This window comes from Malania oleifera, chromosome 8, assembly GCF_029873635.1.
Source record: "Malania oleifera isolate guangnan ecotype guangnan chromosome 8, ASM2987363v1, whole genome shotgun sequence".
Classification (NCBI taxonomy): domain Eukaryota; kingdom Viridiplantae; phylum Streptophyta; class Magnoliopsida; order Santalales; family Ximeniaceae; genus Malania; species Malania oleifera.
Window position 1 is genome coordinate 339893 of NC_080424.1, and position 13614 is coordinate 353506.

At 37.7% G+C, this 13614-nt stretch overlaps 1 protein-coding gene across 1 annotated transcript in view; it reads left to right on the plus strand.

Moving 5' to 3' along the window:
- Positions 1-244: 244 nt before the first annotated feature.
- The window catches only part of LOC131162309 (CLP protease regulatory subunit CLPX3, mitochondrial), a 68856-nt gene continuing 55486 nt past the window's right edge, over positions 245-13614 (plus strand). The window contains exons 1-5 of the mRNA XM_058118640.1: positions 245-1661; positions 2657-2718; positions 2927-3021; positions 3124-3203; positions 4362-4412. Of these exons, the coding sequence (XP_057974623.1) occupies positions 813-1661; positions 2657-2718; positions 2927-3021; positions 3124-3203; positions 4362-4412 (1137 nt within the window). The 5' untranslated portion in view covers positions 245-812. The remainder of the gene's footprint in view (positions 1662-2656; positions 2719-2926; positions 3022-3123; positions 3204-4361; positions 4413-13614) is intronic.

Consider the following 13614-nt stretch of genomic DNA (forward strand, 5'->3'; position numbering starts at 1 on the left):
CCAAAAAAAAAAAGAAAAAGAATGTTTTCATCTCTAAGGACGCTTCTTGCTGTGAGGGTGACGTCGTGAGGGAGATGGGTAGGGTTAGCAGCCGGTTAGGTTTCAATATTTATATAATATATACATAGTAAGATAAATAGATCACTCGGCGAGTACCCAATCCTAAGATAAATAAATCACCCGGCGAGTACCCGATCCAAACCCCACCTAACATGTTCCCATTTTGCCACCCCTACCCTCACCTATATTCAAAGCCGTTGGGTGACGTGAAGCTAGGTAGAGACGTCGTCGTAAAGACGTGAATGGGAGCGGGTGAAACTGGGAGGATACGGTCAAACTGTGAAAACCGATATATGTGTATGAACCTACCGCACGATGGAAAGAGAGAGAGGTCTGGTCAGTCTTCTTCCCCACCCTGAATTACTTCTCCTACAAACACTCTCACCTTATTATTATTATTATTATTATTATTATTATTATTATCGTTCACTCTCTTTCTTCTCCTCGATCCTCCGTGCTTGCCTTCCCGCATTTCATATCCTTTTCGCAACTGCTGCTTCGACTCCCCATCATTAATTTGTTTAATCCTTAATTTTTTTACATAATAATCGCATTTCACTGCGTCTAATTTGTCTTCCTCTACACTACACAACTCTTACAAAACTCATCTCCACGGATCCCTCCCACTCTTATCTTTCTTTCTTTACGTTCGTGTTTCATTGATTTTTGATCTTCTTCTTCTTCTTCTTCTTCTTCTTTCTATTATTATTATTATTATTATTATTGCTGTTCGAGCATAGCAAAGTAGTAATATGTCTGGAATTTGGAGATGGAAGAAGCTCAGAGACATGGCCACCACGACGTTGAATTGCCGCTCCTCCCAAAAGGCCGCGATATCCACCCGCTTGAATTACCTCCACGTAGGGTCGTACCGCCGGAGAGAGTCGCTGATTGGAGTGCAGGAGAGGTACAAGTGGGACCGGGGCGGCGGCTCCGACGATTTCCAGACCCGGAAGATTAGGGCGGAGGCCAATTGCCCCCGCTGCTCCAAGCACATGGATCTCGTCTTCTCCAATCGCCACCTCCCACTCCCACTCCCGCCCCACAATCACAACACTCAAATCGGTGACACGGGCGCTGCCGCCTATCAGGCCGTTAATCTCTGCCCCAATTGTAAAACTGCTTACTACTTCCGCCCCCATAGGATTGCCCCCTTGCAGGGCAGCTTCGTGGAGATTGGCAGGGTGGCCAATAAAGGAAATGGCTTGGATAAGAAAAGCAACAAACGCGATGCTGCCACCGGTGGAGGTGGTGTCCAGGAGGAGGATTACGGGAACAGGCTTAGGATGTCCTTTTGGGAGACTCTCAGATCCTATGGTGGGGATCCACCGGAGAATTGGCCGCCACCACCTCCTCCTCCGTCGGGTGAAAATGGCCTGGCTGTGCATACGCCTCCTGGTCCGCCATTTGCACCGGGGGTCAATGTAATTCGTGCTTCCGGCCCTGGCGGTGGCAGTTCCGGCGGAGGCGGAACTGCTGGTGGTTCTTTTGGGGAAAAGAATGGATGGGGCGGCTCAAATTTGGGAAAGGACCTGCCTACCCCGAAGGAGATCTGCAAGGGTCTCGACAAGTTTGTCATTGGGCAGGAACGAGCCAAAAAGGTTTTTTTTTTTTGAAAATTTAAAACTCTCTCTTCAATCGGATAGTGTTATTTTGATTTTCTTAAATTTCTCAATACCAAGTAGCCAATTCCCAATGCATCACGTAGTTTTCTTTTCAGTGTCCAAATATCATACCATTCACTCAAGGCGCTCTCATGTTCTTGAAATTTTGTTTTGCAACCCATTAACATGCTTGCATGATAGACATCACTTTGGGCAACAATAACCGTACCATAGTTAATCGTTTTGGTATGCATATGTGACATGTTTTCTTGTCGCCCTTGTAGAATTCATTTGAAATTCATGTAACTGTAATTGTGTTTTTCAGCCCTCCTCCTGTTTTCCATCCTTTAGTTAATTTCAAGTAGGCGTGGTCTTTCCTTTTCTTTGAATATGTGCAAAGCATTGTATATATTTAAATTTCACCAGTTTTTGGTCTGTGGTGCTTAGTAGGATTATTACAAATTAGATATATAAGGCATTGTTTCTAGATATGTGTTTGTTTAAAAAATGGTGAGTCAAATACATATTTGTTTTTGTATTGTTCTTTTTCCTAGTGCATTTGAAGCAAGCGTTATATGTTGTTTCTTGGGTGCCTTGACTGTGCCCGTGTTTCTTTGAAAGGTTTTTTCCCCAATCATAAAGGGATTTGGTGGTGAAGATTTTTTTGGAATTGTGCTACTTTTTCTGTATTGCGGCGCATCTGGTTGGAATAAAGCCTACTTTAGAGTCTAGAATGAGATTGGAGGGCTTTGCTATGTTTGGTTCTGTATTTTATTTTATTTTTTGTTTCACTCATCTTCTTTCATATTTTTTAACTTTGCTAGTTATTCTCAACACGATGATTATAGATATTTGACGGGAAACTTTTATTCGCCTTTTATATATTTTAAACAAGTTCCTCTCCTCAAAATTCTTGAGTAATCATTTGAGGATTTGCTTATTCAGGTAATTGTTTTTGATATTTTATGGATGCTTGTTTTCTAATGTGGCAGGTGCTATCTGTGGCTGTTTATAACCATTACAAAAGGATATACCATGCTTCCGTGCAAAAGGGGTTAGTTCTTTTAACTTTTCTTATCATCTTATTCTTATTTTAAGGGTACCAGAATCATCATTCTGAATTCATTTTATTAGTGCCACTTTTGCTACTTTTCTGCAACAAATTTGGCAGCAGTTCATCTATGTTCTGGCAAATTTATTAGTTATCTTCTTTTTGTTTTGCATTTTTATTACTGGAACTGAACTTGTGGTTTGATTACTAGGTCAGGGGTGGAATCAGGTGTTTCAGGGTCAGTAGATGATGATGATGTTGAACTTGAGAAGAGCAATGTACTCTTGATGGGTCCAACTGGCTCAGGTATGACCTCAACATGATCATTCGAATATTTATTCTGTAGCATTTGGGGATAAATCTTTAGCTTTTGTGCAATTCTGTTTTAATTTACCTATTGTTGTACAGGAAAGACATTACTTGCAAAAACACTTGCTCGTTTTGTGAATGTGCCATTTGTAATTGCTGATGCAACAACTTTAACACAGGCAAGTCATGTCCAGACCTCAACTGATAGTATTTTCCTTCTGGAAAAATGATTTTTGGAAGGCAAAGATTTCTTCCAAAGTTAAGGTTTTGTTTGGTGCATGGTTCTTAATCAGATAAATACCAATAGTTGTTTTGCTGTTGAAGAGGCCTAATAAGGCTTTTGCCTGACAGTGTGTTCTGTGTGAGTGAAATGGCAAGACTAACGCTTATCCTTTTGTGCATTGTCCTTATGCTAGGAGATTGTGGAATCTTCTTTTTAACATGGTAGAGGGGTGTGGGTTGTGCTTGTATTTTGTGGTCTTGTTTCTCTTGAAATTTTGGGTCTCAAACATAGGAAGGAATGCAGGATTTTATGGGATTGTGCTTTGGTTGCATGGTGTGATGCATTTAGTTGGAAAAGAATTCGAGGATATTTAAGGATAATTTTCTTCCTCTTCATTTGCTTTGGATAGAGTGGTTACTTTGTCTTCAGTCTTCAATGCTTTTGTAGGAGTTTCTTTGAATCATATTCAGTGGGACTGGAGAACCTTGAGCTGAGTTTTATTTTGGTGTCTGCATCTTTTTTTTTTCTGGGTCGATCTCTTGTCCTCCATCTTGTGTATTATTTCTTTCTCACTTAAAAAATATTTCTTTTCTTATCAGAAAACAGTTTTAATTATAAAACTTATTTGCAGAATAATCCTATAAGATTGGGAGAGTACTTTCTATTTGTTGTCATTCAGATGTTCCATATTACATAATACATAGATTATTATTTGTCAAGCTTCTTTCTTTCTTTGGGCAGAGTTTTGGTACACAGTGTGCAAGGAGTGTGCAAGGATGAATTGGCTGACCTTTATCCTAGTTTGCTGTCATTGTGGAATGATTTGGGTTAATTATCTTCACAAGTTTTGTGAACCCTCTTTCTGTTTACGTTCAGAAAACTGCAATTATGTCTTGATTGAAAGGGAAACTTAGAAAGTGCTATAAGAGAAGCATCCACTCTCACTTTTGATCTCTAATATTTACGTATAAATTATACAACGATTGATTTTTTTATTTCCATAGCTTTGACTTTGCCTTTATAACTTGCCATGGCTATTGTCTTTTTTTGGAACACAAACACACGTTTTTGTTCATTTATGCTGTTGTTTATAAGATAAATTTTATTTGTGCAGGCTGGTTATGTTGGAGAAGATGTGGAGTCAATATTGTATAAGCTTCTTACGGTATGTTTATATACATGATGATTTCTCGTATGTCGCACATGATTGCAAATGTATAATCTCGACTCCTATATTTAGGTAATTGTTCATACAATTTAATTATGTGAAAAAAATTGATATTACGTTGTCATAATTAAGTTCATAAATTAAAGCAATATTATTTGAAATTATTTGTTTAGAATTAATATTTTCTTTGAAACTATAAAATACAGACGCAAACATAGAATTCACCACTTATTAAACATTAATGTTTACGTAACTCTGCATATAAAAAACTTAATAAATATGCGTCTCCTTTTTTCTTTTATAGAAAAAGAAGAGATATTTCATTATTTCTTTTGTAGAAAAAAAAGAGATATTTCATTATAGAGGGAAGATTGTACAAAGAGGAGAATAAGACATCCTCCTAAGGAGAAAAAGAAACCAAAAAATACTAGAAAACAGTCAAAATAAAACTGTCTTTTAATCTCGCTGAAGATCTGAAAAGGACACCTTTTGAAACAGCCTGTTTCAAAAGATCATAAAGAAGCCAAGTACTGAATCTTTTCTGAAAGCAAATAACTAGAATTCTTCTTCCCTAAGAAAATGCCAGCAATCCCTTCCATCCAAATTCCCCATAAAACTGCAAAGATCCCACAAGTTCACAAAACCAAGCATCTCCTTCTGCCCAAATCCTGTAATAAATCCTCAACCCAGAACATCAAACAACTTATTTCAAATCCCCAAGAGAAAGAGCAGATGCAGGTTTTGAGCCTAAAAACACTAGGAACAAACATGAGTTCTTTGATAAATGGGTGGTTGGTAGGAGCCTCAACTCAACTCAACTCAACTTTTGTCACACTGGTGCCTAAAAGAGACTGTGCTACTTTAGGCCAATTAGTTTGGTGGCAAGTGTTTTTTAAGATTTTAACTTAAGTTTTATATAAGAGATTAGCAAGAGTCTTGGTGGATACCATTTCCCACAATCAGAGTGCTTTTGTTGGTAATAAACAGATTTTAGATGCTGCATTGGTAGTAAATGAGGTGGTTGAGGATGCATTAAGTAGGAAGAAGAAGGGCTTGGTTTTTGAAAATTTTTGCATCACAAAACCCAACTATGTTTCCCTTAGGTATAATCCTTGCCAGAGCCAGCCAAAGTGGCTTATCTTCCCAGCGTTATTAGTGTTCTTCTGACCCCATTTCTATTCTCCAGGTTAACATCATCCGCAGAATGTGCCTGATACTGAATTGCAGCCAAAACGCCATTATGATCACCTGCTGAAGAATACTTATGCATCCTGGTTGATGCAAACACCTGCTGATCCTACCTCTCCTCGATCTGATTAGGCCTTGTTCTTATGAAAAGGCCTTTCTTGCTGCAAAAAAGTTCCCCTCTTTTATCTGAGCTTGGACCACAATGTCCTTTCCTTTTGAAGATTTGCTACTATCCTTGCAAGCCAATCCACCCCTTAGCTCTACCAACCCATCAGTTGCCTTGCCTCTAGCTTTCGTAGCTTGAACTACAACTTGGCTGCACATTGTAGTGGCAGAAAAATGGCCAGCTGTCTTTTTAATCCAGGTTGGGCTGCAATTGTTTGGGCTTGCTGGCTTGGGCACTTGGCCACTCAAGTTAATACCAGGATTACTGTCCTCCCTTTTTTATACTTCCATAAAACATCCAAACAAGGGAGGGCAACTAACTTGCTTTTCCTTTCCATTCCCTCTTTTTTTGAAAAAATTCCATTTCCTTCCCCTAAAATTTCCAAACATAGTGTGAAATGCAAAGCTAAAAATTACATAACAGCCTAAAAAAACTAAAATGCCTGAAATAACCTTTAATTAACTAAAATAGCCAAGGGAGTTTTTCTTGTATATCTTTCTCAGTCCCTGTAATTGGATCTAGAGGTGTATTTTCAGCCTCATCATATTATTTGGAAGGCCAAAGTTCCCTATAAGATCAAGACATTTATTTGATTGCTTGTTCTTAATAGATTTAACCATTGTCCATTGTTTGAAACTCAACCAATGCTCGCCTTGAGGCTCACCTTAAAACAAGGCATGCCCAATAATGGTTTGAGCTCAATCTAAAATTCCAAGTCCATAAGGGCCAACACATTACATGCGGGCTTATGCATTTGTACAAAAGGCACGCCTTTTGCTTCTTTTTAGTTCAGGCTTACACCTTTTTGAATGTGTGAACCTCAAGTTTGATTTTGTCATTTGGCTATAAAATTTTAACCTTTCCAAAATAATTGAGAGTTGCATTTTAGATCTTAAAAACAAATGTTGTAGCTATCTTTAGGCACGGTTTATTTAGTTGGTATTTGGTAATTGGGAATCAACTCTAAGAATTGGAATCGAAATGGTTGATACCCGTTCCTAGAATCTGTTTTATGGTAATCTCATTTTGATTCCTATTCCATGCAGGAATGAGATTTCCTCTTTTGCCTATTTTTTGATCCCTACCTCTTACTTCATAATAAAATCCTAATTCCTAAAAATGTAGTATTTATTACCCTACTCATTTTAATGCATACACATACATATATACACATGCACCTACAAATGATGATAGGGCAGCCCGGACCACAAAGTCCCCGTGTATGCGGGGTCCGGGGATGTGTATATACACATACATATATACACGTGCACCTAGAAATGATGATATGATATTTTATATAATATAATATATATTACGTAAATTTAAAAAGTAATATTAATATTATGATTTTTTAAATATTATATTATTATAACACATAAAAAATATTAGAATAGTACTAAATATTAAAATATTATGATATAATTGTACTATGATTATTGGTATATTATATATTTTTTTAAAACCTTAAAAAATAAAATATTTATTCTTATCATTGATTATTAATATATATATATATAATAAAATTTAATAATGATATAATATACAAAAGAATGTAGTACTACTATATATAGTATAATATAGTATAATTAAAATATGATATCATTAAATATAAATATATAATAGTATTTTTAATATAAAATATTATAACTTGTTAGATTACCACTTTACCTAAAAACATAAGCTGTTAGGTTGTGAGCCAACAGTGTATATCAAGCTTTAACACTTCCTTGCACGTGCAGCCCAATAGCATGTGGAGAGATAAAGACACGATAATATCACCCATTATAGGGAATACAATAATTTTTTAAATACCACACAATAAATGCGGACAACAAGACTAGAACCTATGATCTCTTGATTACCAGCTCTGATACTATATTAGATACCACTTTACCTAAAAGCTTAAGCTGTTAGGTTGTGGGCCAACAATGTATATCAAAATTTAACATAATCATTATTATTAAATTATAAAATACTATGATATATGTAACAGTAACACCACTATTTTTGGCACTTGACTAGCCGTGACTCCATCTAAAATTCGATGGAGGCAATAGGCCTAGGCAAGAATTTATTTTGCTAAACAGTCCTTTCAAAACAAGTAAGAAACCAATTAAGAGTGAATATTTGTTGAAAACACAAGATACATGCATATATTTCATAAAGCAACTAAAACGTTTTACTTGACAAGCTCTTTACATTGGGTTGTGCTTTACATGCACCATTTTTTCACACTTCCTAGTCTACCTACATAATTGCCAACTAAATACGTGCTTAGTATCCGTATCATCTTCTTGCCAACTTGTAATACATATAAACAATTGCAGTCTCTTGGATAACTTAATAAGTGGGGCTCTCCTTCAGTTCAAACCTGAAATTATTAAGGAATAGGGTGAGCAACCACAAGTTCAGTAGGCATTCTTAATTTCCCATTATTCAAATAAGGATTTCAACACTTAACATATGATTTCTTATATGCATGCCTAATCATAAGGTGCATGAACACACTTTTTTATTCTAAGGCTACCTAAGCAATATGCATGAACACATTCTTTATTCTAAGCAATCTCTTTATCTAAAGTTACCATCACAAAACATCCGAATAGCATGCATTTACACATTTTTTTCAACATAGCAGCGCTGTCCCAACTAAGTGCACATTTTATCTTAAACAAGTGTCAAATTATAGTTTGTCCAACTATCACTTAATGCGGAAATACCACCGAGTGCCAAAATTCCCTGCTTGGCCAACCATTGATTAATGTGGAAATACCCTCCAGAGGTTTAGGGCCTTTTACCCAAGGGAGACACAATCCCTACTTGTTTGTATTCCACAATATCGTAGCCACAACAACACATGTTGCTAGCTATTTCACACAATAACAACTCAAGATATGCATACGCAAGCTTTTTTTTTTTTCCATAGCTAGTAAAATAATCATCCTTACAAGGTGAATATCTACCACATGAAAATTTCCCAACTAAAGAAGATATGTAGCTATGATATCCAAAGAAAACATATATGCAGCCATATCAAGTAATTAGAAACAAGAAGCTTAAATCTCCCTTATTAGAATTCAACTCTATGCGAGTTTTTCTACCCTTATTTCCTTTGAATACCCAAAATCCCTGGTGAATAAATGAAAATTAAGAACATCTACCTTGATTTTCAGCTTCTTCAAACTTAGTTTAAGTTTCCCTCTGAATTTCATGTATGTTCTCTTGATTTTCTCTGATTCCAATTCCAGTTTTGATTTCAATTCCAACTATGAACCAAGCACTACCTTAATGTATTTTAAAGATAGTTTTTTTTTTTTTTTTTGAATAGGCAAAAAGTAGTTTGCAAATTATATTTTATTGTTTTTACATCTTATTGGTGATTATCTTAATTTTTTCTTTGTTTCTAAAAATTTACAATTTATATATATACTTTAATCTAAAAATAAATTTCTCAAGAGGCTTTCGTCTCAATGCCTCAAGGCTTACACTTCACCTCTTAAGGGTTTAAACATTTTACCTTATTCCCTTACCTCTTAAAACACTGGAGTTGACAACAACAATCTGCTGTAGAGTAGGAGCCAGGAGGTCTTGTAAGCCATTATCCCCAAATCTTTGTTCTTCATCCATTGATAGTTTAGAGTTTGCTTCCTATTTTTTCTTACACTTTTCTTTTACTTTCAGTGTGTGGATGGATTGTTTGAATTATGGGGAGAGGATTGGGTTTGTTTGGTATTGGTGAAATATTTTTGGGCTACTTCCTTTATAGGATTTGGTTGGAATAAAGATGCTAGTTCTGTGGAGACATGTGGTTTTTGTGGTTTGTGGATGATTTGGTTGGAACAGAATGCATTTATTTTAACTGGCAAGAGGTAGATGTCACTGTTGCATTGGGATAGGCTATGTTATATGGCTTCACGTTTGGGCATATCCAGCTGTTATTTAAAGGAATTTGGATTTCTAGTGATTGGCAAGATTCATTATTTTGATTTATTTTTTCATTTTTTGGTTTGTATTTTATCTAAGAAGGATTCTTAATCTCCTTTATGTATATTCTTTCTCCTCTAATGGAATAAGAAGAGGGGTTTCGTCTTTAAATTAAATTTTGAGAAAGCCTATGATTGAGTGAGTTGGAGATTCTTGGATAAAACCCTTGAGAGGAAGGCTGGTTGATTTTAAAAACTCATGATGTTAGAATCAGAAGACCATGTGAGACCCCGACGATGATGGCAAGCACCTTCGAACACCATTTACTCAGATCTTCTTGGTTAACCTAGATCGGTGTTGCCCTCCTTCGCAATAGGGAGCTCAGCTAGCACTTTCGAACACCTTTCTCTCAAAATTTCTAGCTGAAGCCATTCATCTTCGTTAACCTAGACTTAAAACTGATCAACACCTCCTTGTTTTTTTATCGTATTTCCATCAATTAGATTTGACAATCCCTTGTGGTAGACCATTGTGACATTTGCGAAAAGTCATCCTTAGCTTTAGGGTTTCCTCAAAGCTTGTGGAAAATTAGCAAGAAACGAACTTTACTCTCGCTCAATGAACATATCTTATTGTCAAATGCTTTCGGCCTTCTGTATCAAAATCTCTCCCCCACTTATGGCAAGCCATCCTTAGTCACTAGGGTGCGATCGACTTTTGTCTGGGGAGTAAAAAGTACCTAGTGCTACCTAAGGAGAGTGCTGTAAACAGGGGCATAGGCACAGTTCAAGTTAATAACCACGGAGATGCTAGAGTTAGCTTTGGGAGGTCATTCAATTGTCAAGGTGGAGCACACAACCTTTTACACTATCACCTTGACGCCTTTACTACTAGGATATCAGAGTTCTTTGGAAGATGCTTCCCTTACATTCTTCTGAAGGTTGAGGAGTTCTCTTGGATCATTAAGGTCCTAGGGGTGGTCTGTGAGGGCTCAAGAGGCGTCGATGAGTTGATTTGAGGAGGTCTTAGCCTCTGCAATGGCGGGTGTCACGAGCTAAGCTTGTTCAGGGCATTATGCTTGCCTGTGACCGCTTATCTCGTGTGCTTGGGATGGGTTTCCATCATGTAAATACTAGTGTAGGGTTATTTTCTGCTAGTAGAGTCTTTGTAAGCCAAATAAGGCAGTATGACTTCTCGGTCACTTTGATATTTCCTAGTGCCATGATGATAATTACATAAAAACCTCTTTAGGGGAGGGTGAGTGTTCATCAGTCATTGTAAAAATCACTAGCAATTGTCAACATGTTTAGCCTACTTGCCTCCCTCGCTAAGTACAACATGTCAACGGAGGATTTGTTAATGAATTACGTTTGCTTCAATGTTACTGCTTGCTTGCCACGACTTTCATGAATTGATTATTGTTTCTGCTGCTATCTAAATGAATGTTAATGAAAGTGCTTCGTGGATGAATGTTGGTAAACGATAGGCTGGCTAGTTAAGCAAGAGTGCTTTAGCTAGCACCACACGGCCCTTCACAACGGTGTGAAAATAGTCGGACCGTGACAGCGGGCAAGGATCTCCATTGCACTGCGACTCAACCAGAAGGGGAGATTTCAACATGTGGAGAAGGGGATAGTAGGTGGAAGATGTCAAGATCTATGTATACTAGAAGGTAATAACAACGAAGGGTGGAGAAATTTCAAAGCTTACAATTGAGTCTACTGGGGGAGTTGCATTCTGGTGTGCAAAATGTGGCTTCTTGAACCTTATTGGTTATGAGTCTCATCTAAAGAAGTAGATGTGGAGCATAGGTTATTGGAAAAACTAACCTTTGCCAACATTGTCAGAATAGTGCTAGTGAGGGGGAGGAGAACGAATGAGAGAGGCGATTCTTGCAATTCCTAGGGCAAAAAGACAAGTTCCTTTCCTAGTTCAACCTTCAATTCTAAATTTTGAGCACAGGAAGGAGAAGTTCAGAATGGGGTATAGAAGGCCACCCAAAACTACGACAAAATGGGTTGCTAAACAAAATATGAGGACAAGGCCCACCCTACTTAAAAGGAATCTCAAGCTTCAACTAGATTTAAGGTAGGGGGCCCCTTAACTCTTAGCTCTGCAAGAATCAATGTGTTGGATGGAGATTGAATCGATGATTCATCTACTTTAGGCACTATAGACAAGGTAGGAGATGACCAACTAAACAATTTCCTGAAGAACCATCCACATAATGAAAAGTAGTGTGATGGAGTCCCTAGCTTCACATGGGGATAGGGATTCCAAAAAGGAAGAGGTAGCGAGGGCTCTTATGGTAGATAACAACCAATTGGAAGAGGTCCTACACTATAGTAAGGGATTTGAGGTTGGTGTCGCCGTAGACCTTCGCCTTCCTATGACATCTTTGTGTGAGGTAGCAAAATAAGTTGGGGATGACGAAGTTGGGGAAAAGTGAATAAGATTTGGAAGATGGTCTAAGCAGTTTTTGTGACTTTAATAATGGATTGTTAATCAAACAACTGCAAAATGATTTAGATATGGAAGGAGAGTGTGATTGGGACCAATTCTAAGAGAGAACAGTAGCTATTGAACATAAGGAGTTACCAAAGATGTGTTTATTTCCTTCATAATACACTCAACATCTAGGAGATGAGACTCATCTTTGTCTTCTGACACTAAGGCAAAAGGTGTTAATACTATAAAGCACAACCTAGACCAGAGCATAGCATTGATTGAAAAGAGGCCTTTGCCCCTGTTTTTGAGCATACTCTTGAAAAGGTGGACCAAGTTGAAAATCCTCATGATGCTAGGAGGGGTATTGATGAAGAGGTAGGTATTCCTTCAAGCGATCAAAATTCATCCATATCAGGAAAAGGTGTACTTCATCTTCTCTCTCAATCCTCTCTTTCTTTGGATGCTAATTCCTATAAGGAAGGTCTCCCTAGGGGCAGTGCCTCTGCTTCCGGTCTAGGGGGTAGTGAGAGAGATTGCAAAGATCCAAATGAACTTTTGCATGACTTGGATTTGAAACCTGGTAGTTTTGAGGTTTGATTGGGTTTGAGTTCATAAACTTAGGCTTGAAGGAAGAAGAAAGTAAAAAAAAAACTTAAAAGTATAATTTCTTCTAACAATTATGGTTGTGGAAAGAGCATAGGGAGAGAGGGTAATGAGTTAAATTATGAAGATTGTAAGTTGGAATGTTAGGGGTCTTGGGGATGTTAGGAAGAGAAGCTTGGTTAGGGAGGTTTTGGTTAGGAGTTCTCCTGACATTGTTTTGATTCAGGGCTCTAAGCTTGAATCAGTTGATGGGAAAGTTGTTAAGGAGATTTGGGAAGGGCGCAATAAGGGCTGGGTTTTTTTACCCTCTTAGGGATCAGCAAGGGGCATTCTATTGGTGTGGAATACCTGTACCATGTCCATAGTGGAGAGCTTAGTGGTTTTCTTTTCTCTTTCTGTCTTGTTAAAGGTGAGAGATTGGGGTCAATGGTGGGTTTCTTCAGCTTATGGTCCTTCTAGACCTTCTCTAAGGAGCTCTTTTTGGGACGAGCTTTATTATGTCTTAGGTTTTTGTTCCCCTAAGTGGATAGTGGGGGGTGATTTCAATGCAGTGAGATTTCCTCGAGAAAAGAAGGGGGTATGTAGGGTTACTCCAACAATGCAAAATTTTGATCTTTTATTAGGAAGAGTGGCTTGAGGTATATTCCTTTGAGTAATGCAAATTTTACTTGGTTAGTGGGTGGGGCTAGGGCTGTGGCTAGTAGACTTGATAGGTTCCTTTTCTCTAGTGAGTGGGGGGATGAGTTCCCTAATCTTTTGCAAGTTACCCTTCGGTCCCTTCCTAGAGCCACTTTTGACAATTTTCCCATTCTACTAGAATCTAGGAACTTGGCTTGGGGTCCTACCCCCTTTAAATTTGAAAATATGTGT